Source organism: Ictidomys tridecemlineatus, chromosome 8, assembly GCF_052094955.1.
Source record: "Ictidomys tridecemlineatus isolate mIctTri1 chromosome 8, mIctTri1.hap1, whole genome shotgun sequence".
In the NCBI taxonomy this organism is placed as follows: Eukaryota; Metazoa; Chordata; class Mammalia; order Rodentia; family Sciuridae; genus Ictidomys; species Ictidomys tridecemlineatus.
In genome coordinates, this window is record NC_135484.1 from 53,389,862 (window position 1) to 53,402,368 (window position 12,507).

Here is a 12,507-nt window from a genome sequence, read left to right on the forward strand (position 1 = left end):
ACACTAAAATTGGGTGTAACCATGACCTAGCATACCACTAAGGGTACTTACTGCCTTGTATTTTTATCATTTAATCAGAATAAATATATTACTAAGTATACTGCACCCACAACTAAAGCATCATATTTTTTCTATACCACGCATTTAAATCTTCAAATGGTTTACTCTGGTGTCTCAACAGACTTAAGACTTAAAAGGACACTAACAAAGAACATTTCAACCACACTGTCTACAAAAAAATGTTTTATTCAAAAATAGGATCTTTTCAAAAAAGAGAAAACTTTTATATACAGTTACTTAGTTTAGAAACAGTCAAAAAACAATAGAATAAATCCAGATTAAGAAATTATGATTTGTAACATATACAATACTGGTGCTGAATAACAGTTTAAATGTATGAATTCTTTTTGTCCCGTCACATTTCAATAATTCACATTTGTTTTACCAGTGATTGGGACTAAGGGAAGGTGTTGTCTGAATTCTTTCCTCTTATTTGCCACCCTTCCTGGGCAGATACAAAAACGGCAGGATCTAGGCAGTGTGCTTCTATCTCTTTGTGTGCCTGTATATCAAAAACTATACCTCCTTCATCTTTATCCTCTTTTACTATTTTCTTCTTTGAAATTTATTTGTATGTGGCTACAGAGCCTGGTCATATTTTTAAATTTAAAAATGGAAGCTCTCTAAGGGAAAGGAGCATGTACATGACTCCTAGCTTAATGCTCCTAGGTTATCAACAATCAACATGATTTTGCTCTTCAAGTCAGTACTCTGCATAGCTATAACCAATCTGATATAGACTTAAAACAGGAGAAAGGGCTTGAAAAACTTAAGTACTATTAGCTACTATACTTCAGAGGCTACCTTGATTTCATAATCTGAAATTTTTATTTTCAAACTGGTAAAGTCTAGCCACCTTGTAGCATTATTATTTTTTTTCAAAGATTTTGAAAGAAGTTTAGTATTTTTCAATCTTAAAAAGTTGGGTTGTATGTAAAATCAGAATAATTTTAAAGACAAAACATGACTTCAAAGAAATTACAAACTAACATTTTGGAATATGCCCTCATACCTTAAATTCTAGAAGGAGCATTTTAGTAGTAACATTGGTGAAACAATGACCTTAGGAGATCCTGATTTCTGGAAGTGTAGCCAGGTCCTTACTGAGAGTGAATAGTAATGAAATTCAAAGCCTTGGTGCATTCTGTTGAGTTCTATCTTCAGAAATAATATAACTCTTTGCTTACAATAGCTCTGTCTGTACTGATCAGTTAGAAAGTAGAGAAAAGAATTCTGGGCTGATTTTTATTTTACACTGTTAAAAATTAGAGGAATGCTGCAGTCAAAGAAGGTTAGTGACCTACAACTAAAAATATGCAACATATGTCATAAAAAATAGTGGAACCCATGAAGCCCAAAGGATAAGAACTTGATGCACTGAAAATAATGGGAACAGTAATTGTGGGTGGTTTTATCCTTCTTTCAGACACATATTAAATTATATTATCCCTGGTCTTTACTGCCCTTTTGAATAGGTAATTATATGGTATCTTTTGGAGTCATTAATTACATTATTTCCCCTAGAATCCCCAAACCACTAGGGATTCTTTCTTGATCTCAAAGAGATCTTTTCAGTAATGCCATGGGGACAAACCCCAACTGCCTGCCAACAACAACTACTCATTGAATAGTCAATGGTCATTCTTTGTATAAATAACATCTATAAAGAACAAAATGAAGTTGCCAATGAAATTAAATGAAGCAAATTTATAAAGCTTTTTTTAAACAATGGGTCAACTTCATAAGGAAAACATTATGTATAAATCAAGTTGTCATCCAACACATTTAATAATTAAATATAGTTAAATATGACATTGGATCAAAAATGATCCTAGATAGTTTCAGGACTAATCCCATTAATCCCACAATTTAATGAGACCATCCCAGCCACATGTAATGACCTTAGATGTTTCATGAGGATGCCACACTGCACCTATACACACTTTATCATGAGCTTTAAACCGGCTATAGAGTTTTGTGGTCTTCCAGTCCCAAATGTTTAATTTTCCATTTCCATCTCCTGAGATCACATAGCTGCAACAGGAAGAAAAATTCAAAATTATTGTTTTTCAAATACCTTCAACTGGTAAAGTGGATGAAGAACACAGGCAGATCTCATTTTTTAAATTTAACATAAAAATATCATGGTAAATATACAAAACTCAGAATAATAAGGTAGAACATGACGCAGTCTATAATTTGAACTTCTACAAAAATACCTCCCTAAAGAGCTACCAATCAAAGAGTAGAAAATTATTTTTAGCTGGGAACACTGGGAATCCCAGGGGCCATAATAAATGACACATAACAGTCTCTGAACAGTCAAAATAGTGTAGAAGAACCAATTTCACATACAGTCAGTGAACATACTAGACACATTCTATCACAGAGAACTTTACTATCTTCATAATTACTTTCTATCTTCAAAATCCTTTGAATAAATCTAAGATTGAGTCACAGGTAGAAATCTAAGGCACAATTATTGGGATTTCTGAATTATCTCTACCTTTTTAATATATTTTAATGAAGAATGGGGAAAGGAATGTGGAATTTCACTCTTAACAAGACTGTAGGCTTCATGAATCAAGTGTGATCTAGAAATATTCAAAAGCTGGATTTCAGTTTTTAGTAAAAATAAGCTACAATAAAGTTGTTCCCTTCAACATTATCATATAGAATTAATTTTCTGGTATTCACTCAATCATAGTCATACAGTAATTGTAATACTCCTAGCCAGCTTAGAAAAGCAAAGAGAAAATAAAGCATTGTTGATACAGACAGGGATTTATAGGTGGTTAAAGGGCACAGGTCTAAGTAATAGTGTGTGGTTTTTTGTTTTATATCTTGTGGTGCTGGGGATTGAGCCCAGGGCTTTGTGCATGAGAGACAGGCACAACTGAGCTATATCCCCAGCACCAAGTCTAAGTAATATAAGGATAAAATCTATAGTAAAACCTAAAGTAAAGCAAAATATAATTTTCATAACTTGTTATTGCCTTTTTATCTGGTATTTTGATAGATTACACATTCTCATAAAATTAAATATGTGAAAATGATTTCTGAAGTATTGTTACTTGTACATGACAGTTTAGGTTTCATATATCTGAACATGAGAATAAATCAGAAGATTTAAACTTACCTCATGTCTGGTGAAAAGTCCACTTGACAAGCATAGCCTGCTACCATATGTCCCTTAAAAATTTTTTTCTTATTTAATCTGAATCTGTTCTGTGCTCCAAAAATTAAGATTTGGTTGTCCATTGATTGACATGCTAGCCATTTCCCTGTAAAGTCAATAAATGACACATTTTAGAGAAAGACTAAAAAAATTAAAATAAAAACTTTATTTTAAATGTTTGCTGTCATTATTATTTTTTGTTCCCAAATACTTTATTATACTAGAAAAAAACTTACCATGTTATCCATTAAGTGTGAAAAATATGTCACTGTTAAGAGTTATTTATATGTTAAGTAATGAATTCTGTTCCTATGATCCTATTATCATTGAGTACTCTTCAAATAAAAGGAAACAGAAGTTCCAAGCTTAGTTTTAATAGAAACAAATTAAATTTATAACGTGAAATTAATTGTAGTTGCCACAGATAACAGAACCAAGGAAAAAATGTAACCTATTTCTGACAAGTATGAAATAAAGAAAGATCATACTGGTAAGAAAATCTCTGATTATCAAATAAACAGCTCCAAAAAGTATGATTAACAAAATTACAGTAATTATTTTTAAAAGTGCTTTTCTGTACCCAGGATTCAAAGCCCTTAAACCCTAAACTACAATATTTACTTGTGTCTTATATATTTGTAAACATTACTAAGAAAAGTTCTAACCTTGACCTTGTTCAAGATGGGTACGAACATGATAAGAAAAGTACATAATATTGTGATTACCAAAGTAGGATCCAATTAAGGTTGCTCTTCTCATAAGAATGATAGGGCACTTAATAACTATTTTCACTCCGCCTGTGGCAGATGTACCAATGGAGGAATAGACTCTTCTTTGTCTCTATGACCTTGTTCTACACTTACAGTAGTTATGTGAGTTAACAGTGGCTTCAAAGATGATGTTCCCCAAATCTCAGACCCTTTACTTTAATATCCTCATGTAGAGCTATAATCATATCAATATATTTTCAGTATGTCTGAAGCACAAATTATATTTCACTTAAAAGACAATGGATTATTGAATAGGAAACAGTACGAAATAATTTATCTTCTTTATATTTTTACTTGAGAAAATCCTAATAAATTGCTAAGATGTTCTCATTAGAGTAACTCAGACCAAAATTCCCTATCCTCTTGAAAGCAAAGAGCTTATTAAATAATTTAAAGAACCTGATTCTATTGGGAGATTAAAACAACAACAACAAAACCCTAGTCACATAGAATTCTTAGATGCTCAGTCAATGTTACCTGAAAACTGTTTATTTTTTCAAAATGAGAGTGGGTGAGGTGATTCACACATAAAAACCAGTAATTATTTCTAATATTGAAAACATTTCCTTATATGACACTGAGACAAATTTTCCCCAGGAGGGAATGGACAAAGTTCCTATGAATATAGCAATTAGACTATCCTGTTTTAGGAGCTCATTTAAGATCACATTCTATGTATGAACTTACCATTTGGAGACAAAGTCACTGCAGGCATTGAGTGCATACTGGGTTCTGCTATATACTTGAAATCCACAGGGATATCCCTAAAATTTTAAAATAGCATATCAGAACAAGTAGTTAAGACAATAAAACTTTTAGCAGGAAAATTATCTCTGAAATGGAGATATAGTATTAAAGTAAAAGCAAACTCTTGAAATGATATATTTATTAAATCTTTTCATTAAACTTTCTGGAGGAAGAAAAATCACAAAATGATACTGTTTTGCTTATTAAAGCTTTTTACTTTATAAATGATTTTCCATGAAATATTTTATTTTCAAACTCTGAAAATTCAACTTTGACCTTAATATTTTTTTAAAAAAAATTGTTATATTTAATAACTCATCATAAAATGTACTATGGTAAGTCAAAACAAGATGTCTGTGCAAGCCTACAAGGAACGTTCTTTTAACTCAGCAATGCAAACAGACAGCAGATAGAGCTATATGGATCCGTGTGCTGGTCTATTCCATCTAGAAATAATGATCAAGTCTAGGGAGATTAAGTGCTTGGTACCTAGACTATTTTCAAAATATATGCTGAGCATTTCAAAAGGGTATGGTAGGAAAAAAAAAAAGCATTAAAAACAAAACCAAAAAATTTCATGTGAGTGATACAAAGGATAAAACAAAACCAATAAATTTGCAAAACCAGTTACCTAAATTTAAAACCATTGAAAATTCTAACTTTTTCATTTTTACTATTCTTCATAAAAAATTATGTCAGGGCTGGGGTTGTAGCTCAGTGGCAAAGTGCTTGCCTAGCATGCATAAGGCACTGGGTTTGATTCTCAGCACCACATATAAATAAATGAATAAAATAAAGGTCCATCAAGGTCTAAAAAAATATTTAAAATATATCATAATTCTAAAAGGAGTTTTGATCCTATTGTTTCTCATAAGATTTTTTTTTTTACAGAGTAATATCTAGGAAATGTAATTTGATGAATAAAACAAACACAAAATAGCAATTTCAATTTCAAGTTACAATTCAAGTTCTAATACTTCGATTAACTAAAAAATAATAATAATGATAATGACAACAAGAAGAATGATACTTTGTTTCATGTAAGAATTTTCTCTATCCATTTATACAGCCATCTGAAAGAAGAAACAAATGATTAGAGAAAACTTCTCTTCAGGTCTCTTGGTTAGAGGGGAAAAAAAAATCCCAGGCATAAAAAGGGGAATAACACTGTCAGATCACCAATCCTCAGACCTCTAAGGCAGCAGTGAGATCTGACAGCTACTAAAAAAAAAAAAAAAAAAAAAAAAAAAAAGCCTTGGTCAAAAAAGAATTCATATTTTCCCTCCTCGTATTTATTATTAGTTGCTAAAAATTTTATGTCATGGATTGAAAAATAAGGGCATTTTCTAAGTTAAATTGACCATATTTCAGATTCATATTAATCAATGTTTTACTACACATAAACAAAAAAATAAAATGGACCTTTATTTTAAGGAATCTTGGTACAACAAAGTTTAGAACAACAATTGAATCTGAACTCCTCTGTGGACTTCATTACTTCTAGTAGAAATGTCTGCTAGGCATAGTTAAATTTAATAAACACAACACTTTTCTAATTAGATTCTGCAATGCAGTATAATAAGCTAGTAACTTATCTTCAAATAATCTTCAACTTGGAAATGTATTCATAAAAAAAAAGTAACAAGTTTACAAAATTTTAAAGAGAAAAGATAAACAGTGTTTATCAACCTCTGTAAAATTTCTTTTTAAAAGTATTTTACAGAAATAAATACCTTTGGGAGAAAACATGACAATGACATTTCATGCATTTATCGAGTTAAAATGCCATATTTGCTGAATATTGAATATAAACTCCAATTCTCCTTCAGAACTACATAATAGTCTTAGTTTCTGATTGTGCTGTTTAAGAAAGTCAAGGTTCCTTTGATTTGTTTTCTTTTCTCATTATGCTACTCTAAGCAGGAAGAGGGAAGATAAGCTTGGTAAGCACCACTTGTCTAAAGGCCCTGGTGAGGTTAATTTTCCTGGGGTCAGCTCTCACTTTGAGATGACGACCTCCCTTCTACGCAAGCCACCAGTATCACTAGTAATTACTCTTGGTGGTGGCTATAAGACTTCTGGGGATCCTGAGCTTCCTATTTGCCTTTGCAACAAGACTGATCCTCACATTCTCTATCAGTTCCTTCATTCATCTAACTGCTCAGCCACATAATTAAGAACTCGAGTTTTGGAATATAATATAACTAAGATCTCAAGTTTTGGAATCAGTTTAACCCAAGTTTGAATTCTGGCCTTTTCCTGTCCTATATAACCTTGGGCAAATCAATTTAACTGTTTCAGTTTTCTTTTACAGAAAATGGGAATAAAAAAGTACCTATCTCATAAGATTGTACATTAAGTCAGAGTTCAAATAAAACACTTAGCATAGTGACTGGCATATAAAAAGGGTTCCATAAATGTAACAGCACTAATGATTACAACAACGACTGCTATATTAAGTCAGGGTTAACTGAAAATCTCAAGGATGTCATCATTTGTAACAAAACAGTATCATGACTTTTTAGCAGTATTAAGAGAGAGGGATAAAACACTAACATTTAAATATTTACCAATTTGTTTTACACCACTCTACATTTAAAAAGGGAAATGAAATGTCATCTGAAGGTAGAAACATCTAAATGTTTAAGTATAAACAAACTGTTAACATACATAAAATAAAACATGTATGTTTAAGAAAGAGTACTGGGACTGGGGTTGTGGCTCAGAGGTAGAGCGCTGGCCTAGTATACGTGAGGTACTGTATTTGATCCTCAGCACCAAATAAAAATAAAATATATTGTGTCCATCTATAATTAAAAAAAATAAATATTAAAAAAAAGAAAGAGTACTGTGCAAATGATTTAAGATGACTTCTGTAAAACTTGGTGTCCAAATGGCATGTCAGATCTTCTCTTACACTTTAATGAGTTACTGTCTTCATGGTTTTCAGAGTCTGAAATACTAATTGCTTTTGTGCTAATTGCTTACAAAAAAAGTAATGCTTTGCTATCTTATTTACTGTTGTCATTGTATGATCCCTGCTCTATGTATGCCTTTTCCAGCCACCCACCAATGGCTACCATGGATATCTGAACTGCCCTGATGCTAAATACCCTAAGTGCCCATATTCCACCAGACAGAATAGAGAATAAAGACTTTGGGTCACTTCCCTCAATTTTGCAGCTTGGAGATGTCATTGTCCATTTTTCCAAAGACATGGAATGAAGAAATTCACAATGGGAAAATGTGACAGTCGTCCACTTTATGCTTTGAATATATAGCCCTGCTGTTCTGCCACTGAGACTTATTTTTAAAATAAGTCTCTTCTTGATGTAATCTCTCCTTTCTGATCTTCCCCCTGATCTCCTCCTCCCTAATCTTCCCATCCCTAATTTTGCCTACCTAATCTCTCCAAACAGGGTTCCTTTTGAATCACCTCTTTAATAACCTCCTATCCCCCCTGATGGGCAGAATCACAGCCTCTGGGACAGGAATTCCCTGTGTTTCTTCTTTGCTAGCAAAGCAATAAAACTTCTTTTCCTTTTTCTCAAGAAAACAAAAGCAAAAAACTTAGTGTTCATATCCAGATTCTCTATAAGAAACATCATTTCTGAAGTAAGAAAGCTTTAGTTATGAGGCAGTCTTATACCATGGACCTCAAGAGTGATACTATATGCAACTACAAAGTACAATCAACTCTACTAGTTGGGAATAACTTGGATAAATGTGATAGTGGTGAAGAGTGTTAATTCTTCAATTATTAAAACTGTCCTGACAATGATTAGGGCCTGCTCAGCTCTCCAAAAGGATGTACACTGAGAAGGAAATCAAATTCAAGACTTCCCACTTTCCTTAAGTGTAACAACTTCTGAAGGTAGAAAGATGCATTTTCTAGTCCTTGCAAGGCTATAATCATAGTTGAATTATGCTTCATAAATGGCTACAAAAACAAGCTGGGTTCCATCTACACATTCATTTTAACCAAAAGATTATCTCATATTTCTTTACAACTTAATTATATTAAGTTATAAAATATAAAATATTTATAATTATAATTATAATATAATATTTATATTTAAATTATAAAACATGATCTATGACAGTCAATGAAACTAGCTTTAGTATTTTGAACTTTAGAAAAATGATTTTTTTCCCCTAGGAATGCAAAAGTAACCAATATAGTCTGATTATATTCTATAATTAAAACATCTGTAAAAGGATGATGATATGGGACAACTTTCAATATTGAATAATCATAAAATAGACATTTAAGGAACAGAGAAATAATGAGTATTTTCTTTGAGTTTTTTCTAAGGCATAATCCCTACATAACCAATATAGCCTATATATTTGTGGCTCCTACTTCTTATCAGCCAGTTATTTTGCAAAGATGAATAAAATAACTAATAAACAATGTAAGATAGCACAATTTAATGTCTATCATCACTATATGACAAGTACTCAAGTAAATATTCTTTGGATATTTATTACAGTTGAGTATTCTTTGGAAAGATTATCTAAAAACTGTGAAGACAGCCTGTTTAGAGTTTATGTCCAAATTGTGGACACTTAAACAGTTAACACACTGATTGGCAAGCCAGGATCACAGCTGTGAAAATATTTAAATAACTGCATATTATCAGGCTTTGTCTTTGGCTACACATTTTAAAAATTGCTTGTTTTGTATAAAGTAGTAAATTTTCTTTCTTTCTTTCTTTTTTTTTTTTTTTTCCTTTTCTGGTACTGGAGGTTGAAACTAGAGCTGTGTGTATTAGGTAAGCACTAAGTTACATCCCCAGACCTGTTAAAATTTTTATTTTGAGACCGGGTCTCACTGAATCACCCAGGCTGGCCTAAAACTTGCTATCCTTCTGCCTCAGTCTCCCAAGAATCTGGGATTATAAGTGTGTGCCACTGTGCCTTAGCCAAAGCAGTAGATATTTTACTGATGGAAACTCACCATTCCCAAACTCTTAGGCTCTTATCATCAGATGTGCTCACGAATCTCCTATTTTCATCAACAAAAACAATGGTGTTGACAGCTCCCAAATGCCGATCATATTCCTGCACAATTTCTCCACTTCGAATGTCCCACTGGATAGCAAACAAGAGCAAAGGTAAAAACAGAGATATAATTTTGGACAGTGGAAAGGAAAAAGATCTCTAAGATTTTTTATAAATTGACTGTTTTCTACTAATAGATACTAACAGAGTATCAGTAATCTCTATAAGTAGCAAATATTAAATGTGCTAACATTCTGTAATCCACTCCCTAATACAACATAAAGCTTAGAAAGCTTAATAAAAATACTGAAGGAAAAGACTTACTTGCACGATCTTTTTATCAGACATCCCAGCCACAAAGAGATTTTGTTTATCTTCATCAGGATTGAATTTGACACAATAGGGTACTTTCCTGTTTGTAAATCTTGATATACACTGTCCTAAAACCAAAAACTCAAATTAAATAAAAAATAAATTTGACCCCTTAAGGATGACAGTGGCATTAAGATCTATGGTCATTTGCTTAATAAATTTTGAGGAAAGGAAGTTTGCTTCTTCTTTTTTTTTTAAGATGGACACAATATCTTTACTTTTTAAATTTATTTTTATGTGGTGCTGAAGATCAAACCCAGTGCCTCAAATGTGTGAGGCAAGCACTCTACCACTGAGCTACAACCCCAATCCATGCTTATTCTTTGTTATAAACTACATTGTTCCCTTTCATAGTTTCCAGTCCTGGGGATTGAACTCAGGGCCTCATGCATGCTAGGCAAGTGTTCTGCCACTAAGCTATATCCCGAGACCCTTTCCATGGATTTTTAATAATTAAAAATAATTTTTCAAAACTATATCTGTGCCATCAACTGTTGAATAGATGAATATAATTTCATCAATTTAATGGAATATTTTGAGCAACAAAAAAGAATAAGTAATTGGCACAAGCCTTATGGGTAAATCTCAGATACTATTTTGTGTGAAAATAGATACAAAAGAGAAATTAGTTTATACAAGTTCATAGATACAGTTACCAAAAAGCAAAATGAAAACCACTGAACATCTATGCATTTTATAAATTTCATGTATATTATTCCTTGACTTTAGAAAAGACCTTAGAGTGGGAAGCTCTCAGCCCTGGCTATACAGCAGAATTACCTAGTCCATAGCCTGGACCAATTATACAAGGACCTCTGAAGGTTGGACCCGGATATCAATAATTTTGAAGCTCTTCAGATGAATACAATGTACAGCCAGAATTGAGAATCACTGCTAATGAGGTGAAGAACATGGACTTTGGCATCAGAGACCTTGGTTTGAACCCAATTGTATCACTGACTAGCTGTGTAACCCCAGAAAGTTATCTTTAAGCCTCAGTTTTACATTTATAATGTAATACTAGTACACACCTCACAGAGATATATTAAGATTACATGACATACTGCATATCAATGCTTAGCGTAATTGGTAAATATTAGTTATTATCAATAATCTTTAAACTCATTAAGATAAAAGATAATTTTCTAATAGTATAAAATTATAATGGCCACAAAATACTGATGCAATTAATATGGTTACAAATATGTAAAACCAACTGGTCAACAGGAATTTAAACCTACATTTTAATCAATTTGAGTAATTAAATTTAATTATACTCATAGACATTTATGTAGTTTCTTTATTTATAATGTACCACGCTAGGAAACATATGAGGACAAAAAGATCAATTAGATGGTCTAGGGAATATTTCAAATTTGCTTGTCCATTAACATGTTTACTTTATAAATTATATGTAGTAGGAACAGTTTCATAGTGAAAGAACTGCTTTTATAAATGAGTTTTAACTCAAACATATTTAACTGATAGTCAATGGTGGGACAATCAGCAGTGAGAGGAGGTGCCATTTTATTGGAGTCAGCTCATACCGATTCATATAAATGCTAACTTAGAAGATAAAGGTTTCTTAGTTTTAGTGCATTCTTACCTGTTTCAGTATCCCAGAGTTTAAGATATCTGTCATAGGCTGCACTAAGGAATTGTGTTCCTGCAGTATTGAAGCAGATGTCCCTAACAGCTTTACTGTGACCTAAAGGCAGAGGCAACAGAAATGGCAGTGAGATCAACATTTATATCTTCAGAAACAGCATTAAACAGTGGTTCCCAAGGAAGGAAGTTAGTCAAGATCATTGAACCCATCTTCTGATTTACTGACTTATAATCCAATATGGGTGTGCAATGAAGAGTGGGAATTTTTCTCCCTTACAGATGCTCCTCAGGTGATTCTGATACATAATGTTTGGGTAAGAACCAAGAGAACAAGTGTTAAGTTCTTCTTTTTTAAAAATTTGTAATGAGAATCTCTTAATATACAGTATAGACAACTGATAACTAACTAGCCAAGAATTTATGGAAACATAATTGACTGATTATTGCCAATGAAAACAAATGATGATGAAATTTGGGGGTTCACTATCAGGTTGCTCACTAGGCTGGAAATGAAAATAAAATGACTTAAACCTAAAGTTTATGAAACTGTAGCCCTTGTTTTATAAATGTATGTTTGGATAATTATGATCATGTTACCAAATTTTATAGAAAATGATTCAGACTCTCACAGATGAATGAACAATTTAAATATGAAACAGTTCTTATTTTAAGACAGCTTTTTAAGAATAAATTAATTTTAAGGCGCTGATTATGTTTTAGTTGGAAATCAATCTTGCCAGAATCAACTCTTTTGAAAGTTAACAAACA

General features: G+C 32.2%; 1 protein-coding gene across 2 annotated transcripts in view; it reads right to left on the bottom strand.

The window, feature by feature from the left end:
• Window positions 1–230: 230 nt before the first annotated feature.
• The window catches only part of Cdc40 (cell division cycle 40), a 47,090-nt gene continuing 34,813 nt past the window's right edge, over window positions 231–12,507 (bottom strand). For both annotated transcript variants that reach the window (XM_013360718.4, XM_040283205.2), the window contains 6 exons: window positions 11,738–11,839; window positions 10,084–10,199; window positions 9,716–9,849; window positions 4,696–4,772; window positions 3,200–3,344; window positions 231–2,094 (listed from right to left, as the gene is read on the bottom strand). In XM_013360718.4, coding sequence (XP_013216172.1) covers window positions 1,917–2,094; window positions 3,200–3,344; window positions 4,696–4,772; window positions 9,716–9,849; window positions 10,084–10,199; window positions 11,738–11,839 — 752 coding nt within the window. In that variant the 3' untranslated portion in view covers window positions 231–1,916. The remainder of the gene's footprint in view (window positions 2,095–3,199; window positions 3,345–4,695; window positions 4,773–9,715; window positions 9,850–10,083; window positions 10,200–11,737; window positions 11,840–12,507) is intronic.